The sequence below is a fragment of the Plecotus auritus genome (genome assembly GCF_963455305.1).
Source record: "Plecotus auritus genome assembly, chromosome: 5".
Lineage (NCBI taxonomy): Eukaryota > Metazoa > Chordata > Mammalia > Chiroptera > Vespertilionidae > Plecotus > Plecotus auritus.
In genome coordinates, this window is record NC_137776.1 from 81,408,135 (window position 1) to 81,426,837 (window position 18,703).

Here is an 18,703-nt window from a genome sequence, read left to right on the forward strand (position 1 = left end):
CCTTTTGGTTATATTCTCTACCACAACATAATCTTCCTATATGAGTACTATATTTAATTGCCTGAAATAGTAAGTCATGTAAACATCAACTAAGAAGTGCTATGCGGAAGGTCATTTTCTTTCTTTTTAAATTAAATTAACCTCAGACCAAAATGCAAACAGACTTGAAGAGAATGGCTAGTCTTAAATGTGAAGAGCAAAACTGTTAATTCTTTCTTCTTGAGCTCACTGGCTACCAGCTTAACCATCCCTACCACTTTAGGAAATCCCTCTGAGGGGATAAGGAACCAGAGGAGGGTCCTTAACCCAGTCAACAAAATAAACTTCTAAGGCAGGGGTGGAGAACCTTTAGCCTGCCAAGGGCCATTTGGATATTTATAACATCATTCGAGGGCCACACAAAATTATCAACTTAAAAATTGGCCTGCTATATTTGGTCAAACATTTAATTCACTCTCCCCTAATGCCTTGGCAGGGCCAGACCAAATGATTTCTCAGGTCTTATATGGCCTGCGGACTGGGCATTCCCCACCCCTATTAAGGGCTATGGCATCATGGCAATAAGTACTGCTGTGAACTGCAAAAGGTCAAGATTACTGCATGAGTCAGGATTCATGCACAAAGATCTGGATATTAACCAGGCAATACCACACCCACTGAGAACATCTTAGGAACCCAGAAATAGGCTTTGAGTGAAGAGAGAGAACTTAAAAAAGAAAACAATATTGAACTGTACCACAGAATGTGTTAAAAAAAAAAAAAACAGTTTACACCAGAATTCTTCCCTATGGTTGTCCTTATGGTACCAGGCTAAACAAACAGCTACCAGAAGGTCAAGGCGCACTTCAGCTCTGGCTTGTCTTTGTTCTGCTGTTCTAGGTATGCATCCAAGGGCATGCTCGAGAACAGGCCCTGTGCTTCTGGGGTTGTAAGGTGTAGGTACTTCAGGACCATATCAGCATCCATCCAAAGCTCTGGGGATGCTCCCAAGGGCCCCTAAAGCAAGTCATCCATACGCAAAAAGGGGGAGGCAACCGTATCTATTTTAGAGTGACTACATATTTCCTTAAATTTTCTGATTAAAACAATGTTATGAGAGGTTTGTAGGTGCCCAGGTTAATCCAAAAGAGTCTAATGAACTCTAGTTTTGCTGAAGCACAGTGTTGAAGGAATTATATAGAACCTTACCATCAGGAGCCGATATATTTCTATGTGGAAAAGCTTTTACAGTTCCAATTTGGATTTCATTCTGTACTGCCTCTGTAAGGATACTGTAGTAGGACAAGGACAGATGAATATGAAGGCAGCTAGAGTTCAGGTAACGGGCCAGAGTGGCTCAGTGGTTGAACGTCACCCCATACACCAAAATGTTGTAGGTTCAATTCCCGGTCGGGGCACATACCTAGGTTGCAGATTCCACCCCTGGCTGGGGTGATTACAGGAGGTGACAGATCGATGTTTCTGTCTCACATCAATGTTTCTCTCTCTCTCTAAAAATGATCAATAAGGACATAAACTCGGGTGAGGATTAAAAGAAACAACAACAACAAAAGAGCTACTGGGCAGGCTAGAACTTCCTACTGTGCGCACACTCCCTAAGCCAATTCTCTTATTTACTTTTTTGATTTAACACATGCCCTGAGAGCCTAATGATTTCCCTCTCTCAGGAACTGAACCTGCAATCTTTTGGTGTTATGGGACAATGCTACAACCACCTGAGCCACACCGGCCAGGACCCAACTGACTTCTATTTATTCACTGTGCCAACTGTTTGTTTTAAAACAACACATCTCTCTTTCTTATTTCACAGCACAAAAGAACTCACACATTTTATGTATCGTTTGTCTCTAAGGAAAATATGCAGCTCTTAAAAGGTTTACTAAAGATTTTTTCTTTTAGTAAATATGGGAGGAATAAGTAGGGAATAAGAGGCTTCCTTTTACTGTCACAAACCTGCTAGCTGGGAAGATGAAAGTGGCATGTGTTTTCATGGGTGTTTATGTTGGAGAAACTCACACTCAGGCTGGCCTATAGCACAGAGCAGGACTGAGGAGGGGTGTGGAATGGGGACGTGGGGGCCGTCACGGTGCAACGGGGTAAGGAGGAGAAAGTCTGTGCCTGGGAGACAATTCTGGGGATCAGCAGTAGAAAGGAAGCCCTGTGGCCCAATGGGCTACCCACTTGGTTTTCAAAAATATATACACAGACTTGTCTCTTCTTTCAAAAATAAGTAATAATAATAAAGACATTTCTTCATCCTGGGTTTTTCAGCTAGCAAGCTACATGTCGTCATTCTCTGAATTCTCTATGGCTAGATACAGGCCTAAAATGAGTAGGGAGCAAATGCCTACTCATCCTAAATGGGGACTCATCTGAGAAACCTGCCATGACCCCCTCAGTGGAGTTAGTCCCCTCTTAGACCTGCCTTCATAAAAGAACTCATCACACACTTATTTACACAACCTCAACAGACTGTAACTGAGAATAAACACTGTATTTCTTACTTATCTAATCACAGTGCAAGTCACAAAGTAGGATATCAAAGGCCTGTTGAACAAAGGAACCTATGTTAAAGCCTAAGGGTTTCCTAAAAGCCTTGCATGATATTGGCTGAACACACACAAAGGAGGAAGACATTCCAATGCAGATATAAAAATTACTCAAGTCTCAACTTTCAACTATTATTCAAAGATTGTTCTTTTCTTTTTTTAAACTCAAGAAGCAACTCTGAAAACAACCTCTAGGGGATAGAAGCGGGGTGTCATTAATTACTAATAAAATAAAAGCTTTTAATAAAAAAGACATTCAGGTCTTCATATCACTTTATTGAGTGACTTTCACAGCTTCATCCCAGAATAACTCAAAATAGAATCCTGAGCCCTGACAGTGTGACCCACCTTAAAAGACTCCATATCTGACAGCAGACAGGCACTCTGCATGCGTGCCCGGAGGTGAGCCCCTTCCGCAGAGGTGCCCAATTTAGCTAGAACCTCCGACTGCTCCTCTAGCAGGTCTTCTGTCATAGGTGCTGGCTCCTGTGAAGCACAAAAGGACAAAGCTCAGCAATAGCCTTTGTGTAGACAAAGCAGGGCTATAAAAATAGAACAAAGACAACAATTATTTCAGCTCTAGTAGTCCCAAGGGATGTATAGAAAAAATTTCAGAGAAATTCACAAGTTTTTTGGAACCTACATAGAAACTATCAAATTAACAACAATAAATATGACTTTCAGGGTCTCTCCAACCCCAACAAATAAGACAATCACGTTCCCCTTGGTGATAAGTGATGGCTAAAAGACAGAAATTTGGGTGCAATGAACATTTTTCTGTCTGTTAATGATACAGAAATAATATCCTATTGATATTTTTATGTATGATATCACTAGTTGCTATAAGGTTTTTATTATAACTAATAAGAGAAAATTGATATATATGAAAATTAAAGGCAAATGAATTGCACCCCAACTAAAAGCCCCCAAATAAATTAAGTTTTATGTTGTAGGAGTTGCTTTGAGAGTTTAGGTTCAAAAGACATTCTAATTACTAATTCCCATAAGAAGTTGTGGATTTTTTGTTTTGGGAATCAGAGACATTATATATTTTAGTGGTAAGCCCAAATAAAAAAAAAGCTAAGGCAAATCTAAAGGAGGGTACACTGTAGAATCATTAAAAGAGTGACAGAAAACATCTCAAAACTTTCAAAGGGCTTTAGGAAAGTTCTCTGAGAATTGATTTCACTGAAATATTAAGAACTCAACAATCCAAAGATTAACTAAATGAAGCTCTCCTGTTTTGAGAAACAGGAAAAAACTTAACTTTTCTATCTTACCTAATAATAGAGAAGCATGTAAATTGACCGTACCTCCGCTATGCCCATAGCCAATCAGAGTGAGTATGCAAATTAACCCAACAAAGATGGAGGTTAATTTGCATACATACCTGGGTCCCAGGAACCTCCTCGGCACCCAGGTTACTCCCAGCCGGCCATCGGAAGGGTGGGGGAAGGGGCCCAGCCTGGGATCAGAGGTGTGGGGGTGGGGGGGACCTCCTTCCCAAGCCTAAAGCCTGGGGCGGAGGCTTTAGGCTTGGGCAGGGGCCGAGCCTGGGATTGGAGGGAAGGGGAAAAAAATCAATGGAAACATATCCTCAGGTGAGGAAAAAAAGAAAAATAAAGAAATGTCATATCCTATGAAAGACATATCTTGAAAATGCTTAAAGAAAGTTGTCATTTTTTCATGGTGAAGGGACTGGGGTCCATGCTGATGAAAACACCTTGGTGGCTGTGGTGACTGGCAGTGGCTGCAGCAGCGGGGTGATAGGGCTGGCGCCTTCCCCTGATCAGCCTGGTCGCCTCCCGCAAAGGGAGGCCAGACTGGGGCTTAGGTCCGCTCCCAACGGGGAGCGGGCCTAAGCCATCAGTAGGACATCCCCTGAGGGCTCCCAGTATGTGAGAGGGGGCAGGCTGGGCTGAGGGACCCCTCCCCAGTGCACAAATTTCGTGCACCGGGCCCCTAGTTCTTAGATAATAGAGTATGATGTAGAAGTGTTTAGAACTTCTCTAAAGAACTTTTCTATTCTTAGATAATAGAGTAAGATGTAGAAGTGTTTAGAACATTTGTCTTCTATATTTCAGGAGCTGACTATAAACCAGGGTTTCTCAGCCTTAGTACTACTGGCATTTTAGGCTGGGTAACTCTTTGTCATGGGCCTGTCCTATGCATTGCAGGGTGTTCAGCAGCATCTCTGGCCTCAACCTACTAGATACAAGTGGTACCACTCCACCTCTTGACAACAACAAAAAAAATGTTTCCAGACATTGCCAAATTTCCCTGGGGGCAAAATCACTCCTTGGTTGATAACCACTGTCTTGAGGACAAGTACTTTTCACAACTATCTGTCATAAATAAAGTAGAAGCATGGTAAAGCTATGGCATTCAAAACACAGCAACAAACAAAAGAAAATAACTTTTTTTTTGGTATCATCCTAATTTTTTAAACAAACCTAAATGGGGCACTTTCAAACACTGCAGACGAGAATATAATATTGTTGGCTTCCCAGACAACAATCTGGCAACCAATACATGGCAAGCACTTATGATCATGTCCTCTGATCCAATAATTCCAGTTCTAGTAATATCACTGCAGCACTATTTATAAAGTGTAAAAAGTGGAAAGAATATGGGTATACAGTAAGAGGGAAATGGTTTGATATAGGAAAAATGGGAAGGAACTGCTCTAATAGTGATTACCTCTGGATTATAAAATTATGAGTTTTTGCTTTCTTTTCTCTACAATGAACATGCCTCACTTTTAAAGTCTCACACTGATACTGAGGGTTGAGCAGTAACTGGAAAAGCAGTATGACAGTGGGGTTAAGAGTCTGCGCTTGTGTATGAATCCCAGCTCTATGACCTTGGACAATCACTCAAGTATTCAGTATCGTACTGCTGTGAAGAAGAAATCCTGGCACATGCTTAATAAATGCTACCACTTAGAGACAAAATACTTAGGGTGGTAAAAGCTTCACTCTACTTTCTCTATGATATCAAAATGCCTCAGTCAAATTAAAAAAAATATATGAATCTCAAGAGAAGAGGCCTGCCTTCCTTCTCTAAAAGGAAGCTAGTTTTCATTGATCTATAGCCCTGAAATCACAGAATGGGTGGGAAGGAAGGAGATGTTGAAAGGATACTGACTACCTTTCTAATGTAGAAATTTCCCCAACTAAAAGCCCCCAAATAAATTAAGTTTTATGTTGTAGGAGTTGCTTTGAGTTTAGGTTCAAAAGACCAACTATAAGTGAAGGACATGATCAAGAGAAATATAGGCAGCAAGTAGCATGAGGACCATAGATTTTAATATATACAACTTCTGAATATGCCCAAAGCTTTCTCATATGCATGATCTCATAGAATCATTGAGAGGTGGTCAGAGCATTTTACAAGTGATGAAACTGAGGTATAGAGATAAAATGCCTTACCGAAGATCATCAAGTAGCAAAACTACCAAGTAGCAAACTTAACAGGGCATCTAGGACACCTGTCTGATGCTGACTTTTAGAACTACTAGTTTGTTCCAATACACTAGCTAAGTACTCATGCTCTAACAGATTTCCACAGGTATCTGTCCTAGGTAGCCCTGGCTCTGGAGTATTGGGCAACATCTTTAAGCTTCTCCTAGCCATAAATTTTAGGTTGACTTAATCTACATGAAAGGACTATGGGTATGTGTTTGTATTCTTATGAAGCAAGGTCCTATATAAAGTGTGTGTGTGTGTGTATGAAGTGGGCAACTGATTAATGGCACATTTTAAGCTAACCTCTAAAGTTTGAAATTATATTGGCTTTAACTGGGATCATTTTGAATTCCAAGCATTTTATATAATCACATGGTTATAATGAAATGGTTATAATGGAAATAAGATTAACTTTAAAGGAAGAAAGTAGAATTGATTAAAAATTTGCCCTGATTTCCTAAAGGTAAGATATAAAAATTAACTTCATAATACATAGGATACATGTTGAAAGAAAAATAAGTCTAAATTATTTCATATTCAGAATATAAATTCAAATGTGGAAACTGAAGCATAGCCTTTCGAAAAAAAAATAAAACTTGAGTTTCCAGAACAACTTTCTTGTTTTTTTTATTAACCCAATCAAACCAAGACAAACTGCAACTAGATCATTAGAAATAGGGAGTACTGTTAATTAAAACTTGGAAAAAGAAAGAATGTAAAAAATTAACTTTATTGAACATTTACCTGCCAAATGCTTTTATTTTTATTTATTAAAAAATTTTTTTTAATTGATTTCAGAGAGGAAGGGAGAGGGAGAGAGAAATAGAAACATCAGTGATGAAAGAGAATCATTGATCAGCTGCCTTCTGCACACCCCACATTGGGGACTGAGCCGGCAATCCAGGCATGTGCCCTGATGGGGAATCGAACCGTGACCTCCTGGTTAATTCATAGGTTGATGCTCAATTACTGAGCCACGTCGGCTGGGCTGCCAAATGCTTTTAAATATGATATGTGATTTAATCCGGAACAACCCAGAGTAATATAAACCATTAGTGGCTTTTAAAGTATTAATATTGGTTTACTAAACAGTAGGTAAGGTATTAAAACTGGAGATACATTAGAACAAGGTAGAAATACATTTTTCTTCTTGTCAATCATTCATTAGATGACAATTTAACTTTTTAAACAGCTCTTTTGAACTATAATCAACATACAATAATTTATTTAGCTTTTATCTTCTTTTTCATCCTAACCCAAGGATATGTTTTTATTAATTTGAGAGAGAGACACGAAGGGAGAGGGAGAGAGAGAAACATCGATCAGTTGCTTCCCACATGCACCCCAACCAGATCGAACCCAAAGCTTGGGTATGTGCACTGACCAGGAATTGAACCCATGACCTTTTTTTTAAAAAATATATTTTTATTGATTTCAGAGAGGAAGAAGGAAAGAGAGATAGAAACATCAATGATGAGAATCACTGATTGGCTGCCTCCCGCACACCCCCTACTGGGAACCGAGTCTGCAACCTGGGCATGTGCCCCTACTGGGAATCAAACCTGGGACCCTGCAATCAGCAGGCCAACGCTCTATCCATTGAACCAAACCAGCTACGGGGAAACCAGGACCTTTTGTTGCACAGTACCACACTCCTATCACTGAGATACACTGACTAGGGCTCAGCATACAATAATTTAAAGAGTGCATTTGCTAAATACACCCATGAAACCCATCAAGATAATGAATATATCCATCACCCCCAAAAGTTCCCTTATTTTTGGAACATCAATAAGAAAAAAAGAATAAATGATCTGTGATATATCCATAAAATAGGATAGTACTAAGCAATAACAATAAATGATTATCGATACACACAATATGTGTGAACCATAAAATAATTATGCTAAAAATTACACCAAAAACAAAAAAAGCATACTGAAATTTCATAAAATTCTAGAAAATGCAAATTAAATTTTTTTTTTAAGAGAGAAAAAGGGGCTCAGAGAGAAAACATAGCTTCTAGTAGTAATACTGTTAATAAGTGGTGATGCCAGGATGTAAATCAGTTAGTTCTACCAGATCCCCAAACCCAGGTCTATACCACAAGACCTCAATACCTAATGAATACTTTATAACAAAACAAGAAAAAACATACATCTGGTTATTAGAATACTAGTGACTCGGTGCACGAAATTCATGCACATTGAAAGGGGATTAGAGGAAATAATTTAATATTGCTATTTGCCCTTTCTCTATAATAGAAGTGTCAGAGATGAAAGAAAATTAGTAAAATGTATATGAAAAACTTCCTCCTGTCAGAGTCTGGGGCTCACCACGGGACCCAGAGTCAAGTCTCCGTCCACCCACATGCACCTCAAAATCGCGTGAGACCCAGACCCGGCCGCCCCCCCCGCCCCTTGGGCTAGATCCAGACCTGGCAGTCCCACCCTTGTCAAGCCCTGCCGGGCAGGGGGCATAGCCTCAGGTCCCCTGGCCCGGCGCCAGGATGGGGGGGCGTGGCCTGAGGTCCTCTGCCAAGCCCCACCAGGTGAGGGACACGGCCTGAGATCCCCCTTCAAGCCCCGCCAGGCGGGGGGCAGGGGAGTGCAGCCTTAGGTCCCCCGGCCCAGCACCAGGAGGGGGGCGCAGCCTCAGGTCCCCCGTCAAGGCCCGCTGGGCGGGGGTGCGGCCTGAGTTCCCCCAACCCAGCACTGGGGGTGCACCTTGAGGTCCCTGGTCAAGCCCCGCTGGGTTGGGGGCACGGCCTGAGGTCCCCTGTAAAGCCCAGCCAGGCAGGGGGGCACAGGCTCAGGTCCCCTGGCCCAGTGCTGGGGCAGGGGGTGTGGCCTGAGGTCCCCTCTCAAGACCCGCCCGGCAGGGGGGTGCGGTCTGAGGTCCCCTGGCTTGGTCCCAGGGTGGGGGGCGCAGCCTGAGGTCCCCTATCAAGCCCTGCCAGGTGGGGGGCGCAGCCTGAGGTTCCCTGGCCTGGCGTTGGGGCGGGGGGAGCAGCCTGAGGTCCCCTAGCCCAGCACCAGGACGGGAAGCGCACCTTGAGGTCCCCCGTCAAGCCCCGCCAGGTGGGGGGCGTGGCCTGAAGTCCCCTGTCAAGCCCCACCTGGTGCGGGGCGCGGCCTGAGGTCCCCCAGCCTGGCGCTGGGGCGGAGGGAGCAGCCTGAGGTCCCCTAGCCCAGCACCAGGATGGGAAGCGCACCTTGAGGTTCCCTGTCAAGCCCCGCAGGGGCGGGGGAGGGTGTAGCCTTAGGTCCCTGCTGATTGCTTGTTAAGGCTCCTTATGGAAACTTGGCCTCAGCAGTGGGTACAGCCATCTTGTGATGTAGTGATGGTCAATTAGCATACTCCCTCTTTATTAGATAGGATTCTGTCCTAATACTAAAATTTAGTAATAAAACACCTAAAATAGCATTTATTTTTAAAAGGATATAGAAACAAAAAAGCATAAAGCCTGTCAAATAAAATAAACTAATCTTTTTTTATATATATTTTATTGATTTTTTACAGAGAGGAAGGGAGAGGGATAGAGAGTTAGAAACATCAATGAGAGAGAAACATCAATCAGCTGCCTCCTGCACGTCCCCTACTGGGGATGTGCCCGCAAACAAGGTACATGCCCTTGACCAGAATCGAACCCGGGACCCTTCAGTCCGCAGGCCGACGCTCTATCCACTGAGCCAAACTGGTCAGGGCTAAACTAATCTCTTAAATGATAGATACCTGGCAAAGAAACAATATAAGCATGGATAATAAAGTTAACAGAATTCATGTTTAAAATTACCAAACAAACATCCCAACATCCCACTGTACTATTATAATCAACCCATTTTAGAATATGAAAACCAGTTACAAAAACTTTTAAGTAAACCCTTGCATCTTGAGAAGCAATACTAGCCACTATCGTATATAATAATAGGCGAATATGCAAATTGTCCCCTTGACAGGGAGTTCGACCAGGGGGTTGGGCCCCGCCCCTGATTGGCCCCCCCGCCACTCCGATCAGGGGCTGGGCCGGCCCACCAACCGCCTGCAGCCCCTTACCCCAGCCAGCCAACCACCTGCGGCCCCTATCCCCGGCCAGCCCGGCCCAATTGGCCTGATTGGGGCAGGCCTGCCGGACCCCATCTGTGCACGAATTCATGCACTGGGCCTCTAGTATCTTCTATAACAAAAAGTCCTCAGAAGAATAATAGCTAAAAATTGAGTGCTTACTTTGGACTAGATTCTCTATTATTAATTTATCACATTTAAAATTCACAATTATCTTATGATGACCTTAATATGCAGGAAAAGCATTTGATAAAATACAATACCTGTTTATGATATAAAGCTCTCATAAACTAGAAACAGAAGAGAACTTCCTTATTAAGATGATATCTATATCAGATACCCTCAATAATTATCATATGCTTTTCTTCTGAGAAGGATATCCACTATTCAACACTGTATTGGAGGTCCAAGCTAGTGCAATAAGGCAAGAAAAAAAATTTAGAAGTATAAAGTTTTGAAAATCAAAACTCAAACTGTCTGTATAAACAGGTAACATGAATGTGTTCATAGATAAACCCAAATAATTAAAAACTATGAGAATAATAAGTGAATGTAGTAAGATTGTTGGATTCAAGTTCAATACACAAAAACCCAATTCTTTCTACATATCAGGGAAAAACTTAAAAATTAAATTTAAGAATACCATTTATAACATTTAAGAAATTACAAAGATTTAAAAATATCTAATGAAAGATATGCAAAACCTCTATGTTGAAAACTATAAAACACCAATAAGTAAAGAAAAAAGGAAAAAAGAAAAGAAAATGAAAGTGAGAACAACAAGCCCAGAGTAAGAAGGAAGGAAGGAAATAATAAAGATGAGAGCAGAAATAAATGACATAGAAACTACAAAAGCAGTATAAAAGATCAATGAAACCAAGAACTGGTTCTTTGAAAAGATAAATAAGACTTTTTTTTCTTTTTAAAAAAAATATTTTTATTGATTTCAGAGAGGAAGGGAGAGGAAGAGAGAGACTGAAACATCAATGATGAGAGAGAATCATTGATTGGCTACCTCCTGCACGCCCCACACTGGGGATCCAGCCCAACAACTCAGGCATGTGCCCTGACTGGGAATCGAACTGTGACCTCCTGGTTCAAAGGTCCATGCTCAATCACTGAGACATGCCGGCTGGGCAAAATAAATAAGACTGATGAACCTTTAGCCAGATGCATCAAGAAACAAAGAGAGAGAGCTCAAATAAATAAAATCAGAAATGAAAGAAGTACAGTAACAATTCATAATTCAAACTAAGATACCTAGGAATAAACCTAACCAAGGTGGTAAAAAACCCTTACTCAGAAAACTACAGGACACTGAAAAAATAGATAGAGGAAGATACAAACAAGTGGAAGAATATACCATGTTCATGGATTGGAAGAATTTACATCATTAAAATGTCTATACTACTTAAAACAATATAAAGATTCAATGTAATCCCTATTAAAATACCAACAGCATATTTCACAGATCTAGAACAAATATTGCAAACATTTATATGGAACCAAAAAAGACCCAAATAGCCACAGCAATCTTGAGAAAGAAGAACAAAGTTAGAGGTATCTCAATACTGGATATTAAATTCTACTACTAAGCCATTGTAATAAAAACATCCTGGTACTGGCACAAGATCAGGCTACAGACCAATGTAACAGAAAAGAGACCCCAGAAATCGACCCATGCCATTATGGTCAATTAATATTTGACAAAGGAGGCAAGAGCATACAATGGAGTAAAGACAGTCGCTTCAATAGTGGTTTTAGGAAAATTGGGCAGATACATGCAAAGAAATGAAATTGGACCATTAACTTACACCATACACAATAATAAACTCAAAATGGATAAAGATTTAAATATAAGGTGGGAAACCATAATATCCTAAAAAACAAACAAACAAGAAAAACACAGGCAGTAAAATCTCAGGCATCTCATGTAGTAGTATTTTCACCGATACATCACCTCGGGAAAAAGAAACAAAGGAAAAAATGGACAAATGTGACTACATCAAACTAAAAAGCTTATGCACAGCAAAAGAAACCTCAACAAAATGAGAAGGAAACCCACTGTTTGGGAGAACATATTTGCCAATGATACATCTGATAAGGGGTTAATTTCCAAAATATACAAAGAACACAACCAACTCACCTAAAGGAAGACGAACAATCCAATTAAAAAATGGACAAAAGACCTGAATAGATACTTCTCCAAAGAGGACATACAGATAGATGGCCAATAGATATATGAAAAATGTTCAATGTCACTAATCATCAGAGAGAGGTAAATTAAAACTACAATGAGGTATCACTTTACACCTGCCAGAATGGCTACCATCAATAAGTCAACAAACAGCAAGTGCTGGTGAGGATGTGGAGAAAAGGGAATCCTCTTGCACTGCTGGTGGGAATGCAAACTGGTGCAGCCACTGTGGAAGACAGTATGGAGTTTCCTCAAAAAATTAAAAATGAAACTGTCTTTTGATCCAGCAATCCCACCTCTGGGAATATATTGTAAGAAACTCGAAAGGCTAATCAGAAAGAATATATGCACCCTTATGTTCATTGCAGCATCATTTACAATAGCTAAGATCTGGAAACAGCCCAAGGGCCCATCAGTAGATGAGTGGATAAAAAAGCTGTGGTAATTTACACAATGGAATATGACGTGGCTGTAAGAAAGAAGGATCTCTTACCCTTTGAGACAGCATGGATGGACCTGGAGATTATTATACTAAGCAAAATAAGCCAGTCAGAGAAAGCAAGTATCACATGATCTCATGTATATGTGGAATCTAAAGAACAAAATAAACTGGTGAACAAAATAGGTCCAGAGGCATGGAAGCATGGAACAGACTGACAGATCTCAGAGGGGTGAAAGGTGAAGGGGTGGGGGCGACGGGAATAGATTAACTGAAGAACATACATATATGCATAGTTCATGGACACAGACAATAGTGTGGAGTGAGATTAGGGAGGACAAAGGGGTGGAGATATGGGGGACTTCTGTAATATTGTCAACAATAAATAAAAAAAGAAAGAAAATGAAAGATATTTCATGTTCATGGAACTCAATATTGTTAAGATTTCAGTTCTCTCTAAATTGATTTATAAATTCAATGCAATATGATTCAAAATTCCAGCAGGATTATTTTGCATGTGGAAACTGACAAGATGATTCTCAAATTTATAAAACAAACAACAACAAAAGAAATAGAAAAAATGCGAAGGACAGCTAGGATAATTTTGAAGAACAAAGAAGATTTATACTACAAAATAGAAACACCTATTATAAAGCCACAGTGATAAAAATAGTGCATTACTGGCATAAGGATAGACAAAGAGACTAACGGAACATAATAATCAATTCAGAAACAGACCAACACACATACAGTCACATGATTTACAACAAAGACATCACTGCAACTCTGTGGAAAAAGGCAGGTCTTTTGAATAATAATGTAGGAACAGAAAAAAGAGAATCTTAACCTCTTCCTTATACCAGTTAAGTTTGAGGTAGATCACAAATATAAGCAAGTTAGGTAAAATAATACAGCTTCCAGAAAAATACATGAGACTATCTCCAGGACATTGAAGTAGTTAAAGATTTCTTAAATAGGAGACAAAAGCACTATCCACATAAGAAACATATTGTTAGATCAGACTTTATTAAAATTAAGAATACCCATTTAACTAAAGGCATCATTAAGAAAGTGAATAAGCAAGCCAGAGATTGAGAAATTACTTGTAATACGTATATATGACTAAGGACTCATATCCAGAATCTATGAAGAATTCCTACCAAGCAATAAGAAAAAAAGCAACTAATTTTTTAAAAAGGGGCAAAAGCTGCCCTAGCCGGGTGGCTCTGTTGGTTAGAGCATCATCTTGTACAACAAAAGGTTGGAGGATTTGATCCCCAGTTGGGCGCATAAAGGAGGCAACTGATGGATGTTTCTCTTTCACATTGATGTTTCTCTCTCCCTTCCTTTCTCTCTAAAATTAATAAAAACATATCCTCAGGTGAGGATTTAAAAAAAAAAGGCAAGACCTTAAATAGGCACTTCGCCAAGAAGATACCCAAATGGGCAATAAATATATGAAAATGTGTTCAGTATCATTATTCATTAGGGAAATGTAAAAACATGAGATACTACTACATACCCAACAGAAAGGCAACCATTTAAATGACTAAAATTATCCAGTGTGCAGAGAAGAGTTAACACTGCAGGCCTTAGACTGCTATTCTCAGGAAGGCCTGTTTGCAAAGCTGGTCTCTGGCTGGCTTCTGGGAACTTGGATTTTGGTAGGGTCCCACCATACTTAGACTGATTAAAACATAAAACAGCTCACTGTGCCTAAAGTATGTGTGCAAACAATATGGTTTATGCTACATATCTGCTTTCCTTCTGGAAGTCTGCAATTTTGGTACATCCTAGGCAGAGATTGCTTACACATAGGGCTTGGGTGCCAGGCCTCAATAAAAGCCCTGAGCACTGTGCCTCTAACAAGTTTCCCTGGTAGACAACATTTTACATGTTGTCACAATTTGTTGTTGGAGGAACTAAGTGCATCTTGTGTGACTACACTGAGAGAGGGCTCTTGGAAGCCTGTGCTTGATTTCCTCTGAACTTTGTCCCATGTGCCATTTCCTTTCACAATTTTGCTTTATATCCTTTTGCTGCAATAAATCATAGCAATGAGCATGTCTATATGATGAGTCCTGGAGTTGAGGCCAATCATCAACCTGGGAGTGGTGCTGGGGACCCCTGACACACCAACTGTCAGGGATTATATGGAATAAACTAAAAGTATTATACATTGTTGAAGAGAGTATAAGTTAGTTCAAACACTCTGGGAGACTATTAGTAATATCTACTAAAGCTAAAACATATTTCTACCATATAATTCAACAGTTTTACTCTTAGAAATATGTCCTAAAGAAAGTGCCTATGTTCACCATATGAGAATATTCATCCTATATAATAAAAGGCTAATATGGGAGAAACCAAGATGGCCGCATAGGTAAGCACCTAAACTGCTGCCTCGCACAACAATTTCAAAACTACAACTAAAAGACAGAACGGACATCATTCAGAACCACAGGAAAGCTGGCTGAGTGGAAATTCTACAACTAGAAGGAAAGAGGAAAGCTCACGGAGAATCAGAGGAGGGGCAAAGGGCTGAGGTACAGAGACACATGCAGAGAGGAAGGGCGACTGAGTGCCTGGCTGACTTTCTCTGGCGGGAGGGGGAAGGAAGCCCCCAACTGTACTGAACCCCAGTTCCGACTGCACTGAAACCCAGTTCCGGGCAAAACTCCGTGGACCCAGGCTCATACAGGGGCAGTCTGGACTGTCAGGTAGAGAGAAAGGCACCCGGAGACTCGGAGACCCGGGGGAGCTGTGGTGGGTCTGGAGGAGCGCGCGCGCACGCGAGTGCTCACAGAGAAAGCTGAATGAGGAGGTTGCCGCGGACATTCCCTAGCAGAAGGGAGTCAGAAGCTCCTGACTGCACTGAACCCTAGTTCCAACTGCACTGAACCCCAGTTCTAGGCAAGCCCCTGGGGACCCATGCTCTTACAGGGGGAATCAGGGCTGTCAGGCGGAAACTCAGGGGAGTCGCGGAAGGCAGAGGTCTGGAGGCTTGCGTGCAAGGGCAGGGCTGACGGGAAGCCAAGACTGTCTGCTCCGCCCTGAGACTCTGCCCCATCCAAGCTGAGCACAGAGGCTTTTGCAATTTGGCAAGTCTAATCCTATAAGGCTGTCTCCAGCACCGAACTTCTCCCAGCGTAGACACAGCTGATCCTCACAGCCAACTGGCCTGGAGGTCTATTCCTCCCAGTGATACCAACAACAATCAAGACTTAACTACAACAAGGCTGTACACACAGTCCACAAAGGGGTGCACCAAGAGTGTCCACCTCAGGTTAACTGGGAAGGAGACCCACTGGGCCATATAGGAAACATAGCACACAAAGCTACCCTACCAACTCAGGGAAGCAGCGAAAATGCGGAGGCAAATAAACAGATCACAAACGAAAGAAATGGAGGAAAACAAACGACTGGATATAGAATTCAAAACCACGGTTATAAGGCTTTTCAAGAATATCCTAGAAAATGCCGATAAATTTAGTGAGACCCTCGAGGATATGAAAAAGGACCAACTAGAAATTAAACATACACTGACTGAAATAAAAAATATTATACAGAGACCCAACAACAGACTAGAGGAACGCAAGAATCAAGTCAAAGATTTGAAAAACAAGCAAAAAACACTCAACCGGAAAAGCAAAAAGAAAGAAGAATCCAAAAAGTTGAAGATAGTGTAAGAAGCCTCTGGGACAACTTCAAGCATACCAACATCAAAATTATGGGGGTGCCAGAGAGAGCAAGATACTGAAAACCTATTTGAAGAAATAATGACTGAAAACTTCCCCTATCTGGTGAAAGAAATAGACTTACAAGTCCAGGAAGCGCACAGAACCCCAAACAAAAGGAATCCAAAGAGGACCACACCAAGACACATCATAATTAAAATGCCAAGAGCAAAAGACAAAGAGAGAATATTAAAAGCAGCAAGAGCAAAACAGTTAATTACCTACAAGGGAGCACCCATACGATTGTCAGCTGATTTCTCAACAGAAACTATGCAGGCCAGATGGGAGTGGCAAGAAATATTCAAAGTGATGAAAAGCAAGAACCTACAACCAAGATTACTCTACCCAGCAAAATTATCATTCAGAATGGAAGGTCAGATAAAGCTTCACAGATAAGAAAAAGCTAAAGGAGTTCATCACCACCAAACCAGTATTATATAAAATGCTGAAAGGTATTCCTTAAGAGGAAGAAGAAAAAAGTAAAGATAAAAATTATGAACAACAAATACATATCTATCAACAAGTGAACCTAAAAATCAAGTGAATTAAAAATCTGAGGAACAAAATAAACTGGTGAATATAATAGAATTAGGGGCATAGAAAGGGAGTGGACTGATAATTCTCAGGGGGAAAGGGTATGGGGGGGGTGCAGGAAGAGACTGGACAAAAATTGTACACCTATGGATGAGGACAGTGGGGGGGAGGTAAGGGCAGAGGATGGGGTGGGAACCGGGTGGAGGGGAGCTATGGGGGGGAAAAGGAGAAACAATTGTAATAATCTGAACAATAAAGATATATTAAATTTTAAAAAAATAAAAAGGCTAATATGCAAATTATCCCCTCGACCCGGGAGTTAAACTGGGAGTTCGACCAGGGAGTGGGGCCAGCCGGCTAACTGTCCGCGGACCCTCCCCCTGGCTAGCCCTCTCAATCAGCCTGATCGGGGCAGGCCGGCCTGACCCCACCCATGCACAAATTCGTGTACCAGGCCTCTATTTATAATAGCTCAAACGGTAAAGAACTCTAATTCCATCAATAGGTGAATGGATAAGCAAATTATGGCATATTCTTAAAATACTACAAAATAATAAACAGACACACATACCAATACATGCCACAACATGGATGAATCTCATAGATGGTAAATTAAAAAAGCTTAACACAGAAGTACACAATGTATGATCCCATTTACATATGAAAAAGTGATATCAGCAAAGTATGATTCCATTTATGAGGTTCAAAAACTAATAAAACTAACCTATACTGATAAAAATTAGAGAGTTACCTGAAGAGGAGTACTGGCCTATGCTATCCAATACATCTTGCTATAAAAATTTAAATAAAATAAAAAATTCAGTTCCTCATGTGCATTAGCCAAATTTCAAGCACTCAATAGCCATATATGGTTAATGGCTATAGTACTGGACAGTAGAGATAGAAAATATACACTTTCATCTTCATTCAAAGTTCTACTTATCAGTACTTTTCTAGCATATTGGGAATTTTCTGTATTTTGACCTAGGTGGTAGTTACATGGATTTTTAAATATGAAATAACTCACCAGCTATATACTTAAGATTTATATATTTTATATATTAGTTTATAATTCAATAAGTAAATAAATAAATATACATTTTTAAATGACTAGGAGAAAACATACAGTATTAATATCTAAACTATGAAGGACTCATAAATCAATAAGAACAAGACAGCAGCTTAAAAATGGTAGGCAAGTAAACATATTAAAAGATGCCCACTAAACATATTAAAAGATGCTTAGATTCATCAAAAACCAGGAAAACACAATCTAAAACACTGAGATACTACTTTTGCCTATTGTATGGGCAAAAATTTGGGTGTCAATTATTTAAGTAAAATATGAATATAAGTAATTCAAGGACAAGAACCTTACTGTCTACTCACTTATACTCTCTTCAACAGTGTATAATACTTTTAGTTTATTCCACATAATCCCTTAGTTTGCTACTAAATTCCTCAAGTCTAGACCAGTGGTTGGCATACAGTAGGTACTCAATACATAATTATGGGTGGAATAAAGTGAGAAAGGAAAGCTGGAGAGAAAATTATATTCCCTTACTCCTATATTTACTATTGACGGGAGTGTAAAATAGAGGAAGCCTTTATGAAGAGGAATTTTATAACATATAATTGCTGTTTATCTAGCAATTCCATTTCTCAATTTCTTCCCCAGGGAAACACTCATATGTAAACACAAAGAACTATAAGAA

At 40.4% G+C, this 18,703-nt stretch overlaps 1 protein-coding gene across 5 annotated transcripts in view; it reads right to left on the reverse strand.

The window, feature by feature from the left end:
* The window catches only part of RAB3GAP1 (RAB3 GTPase activating protein catalytic subunit 1), a 115,359-nt gene that overhangs the window by 13,252 nt on the left and 83,404 nt on the right, over positions 1 to 18,703 (reverse strand). For all 5 annotated transcript variants that reach the window (XM_080670640.1, XM_080670639.1, XM_080670638.1 and 2 more), the window contains one exon: positions 2,898 to 3,035. In XM_080670640.1, the coding sequence (XP_080526766.1) occupies positions 2,898 to 3,035 (138 nt within the window). The remainder of the gene's footprint in view (positions 1 to 2,897; positions 3,036 to 18,703) is intronic.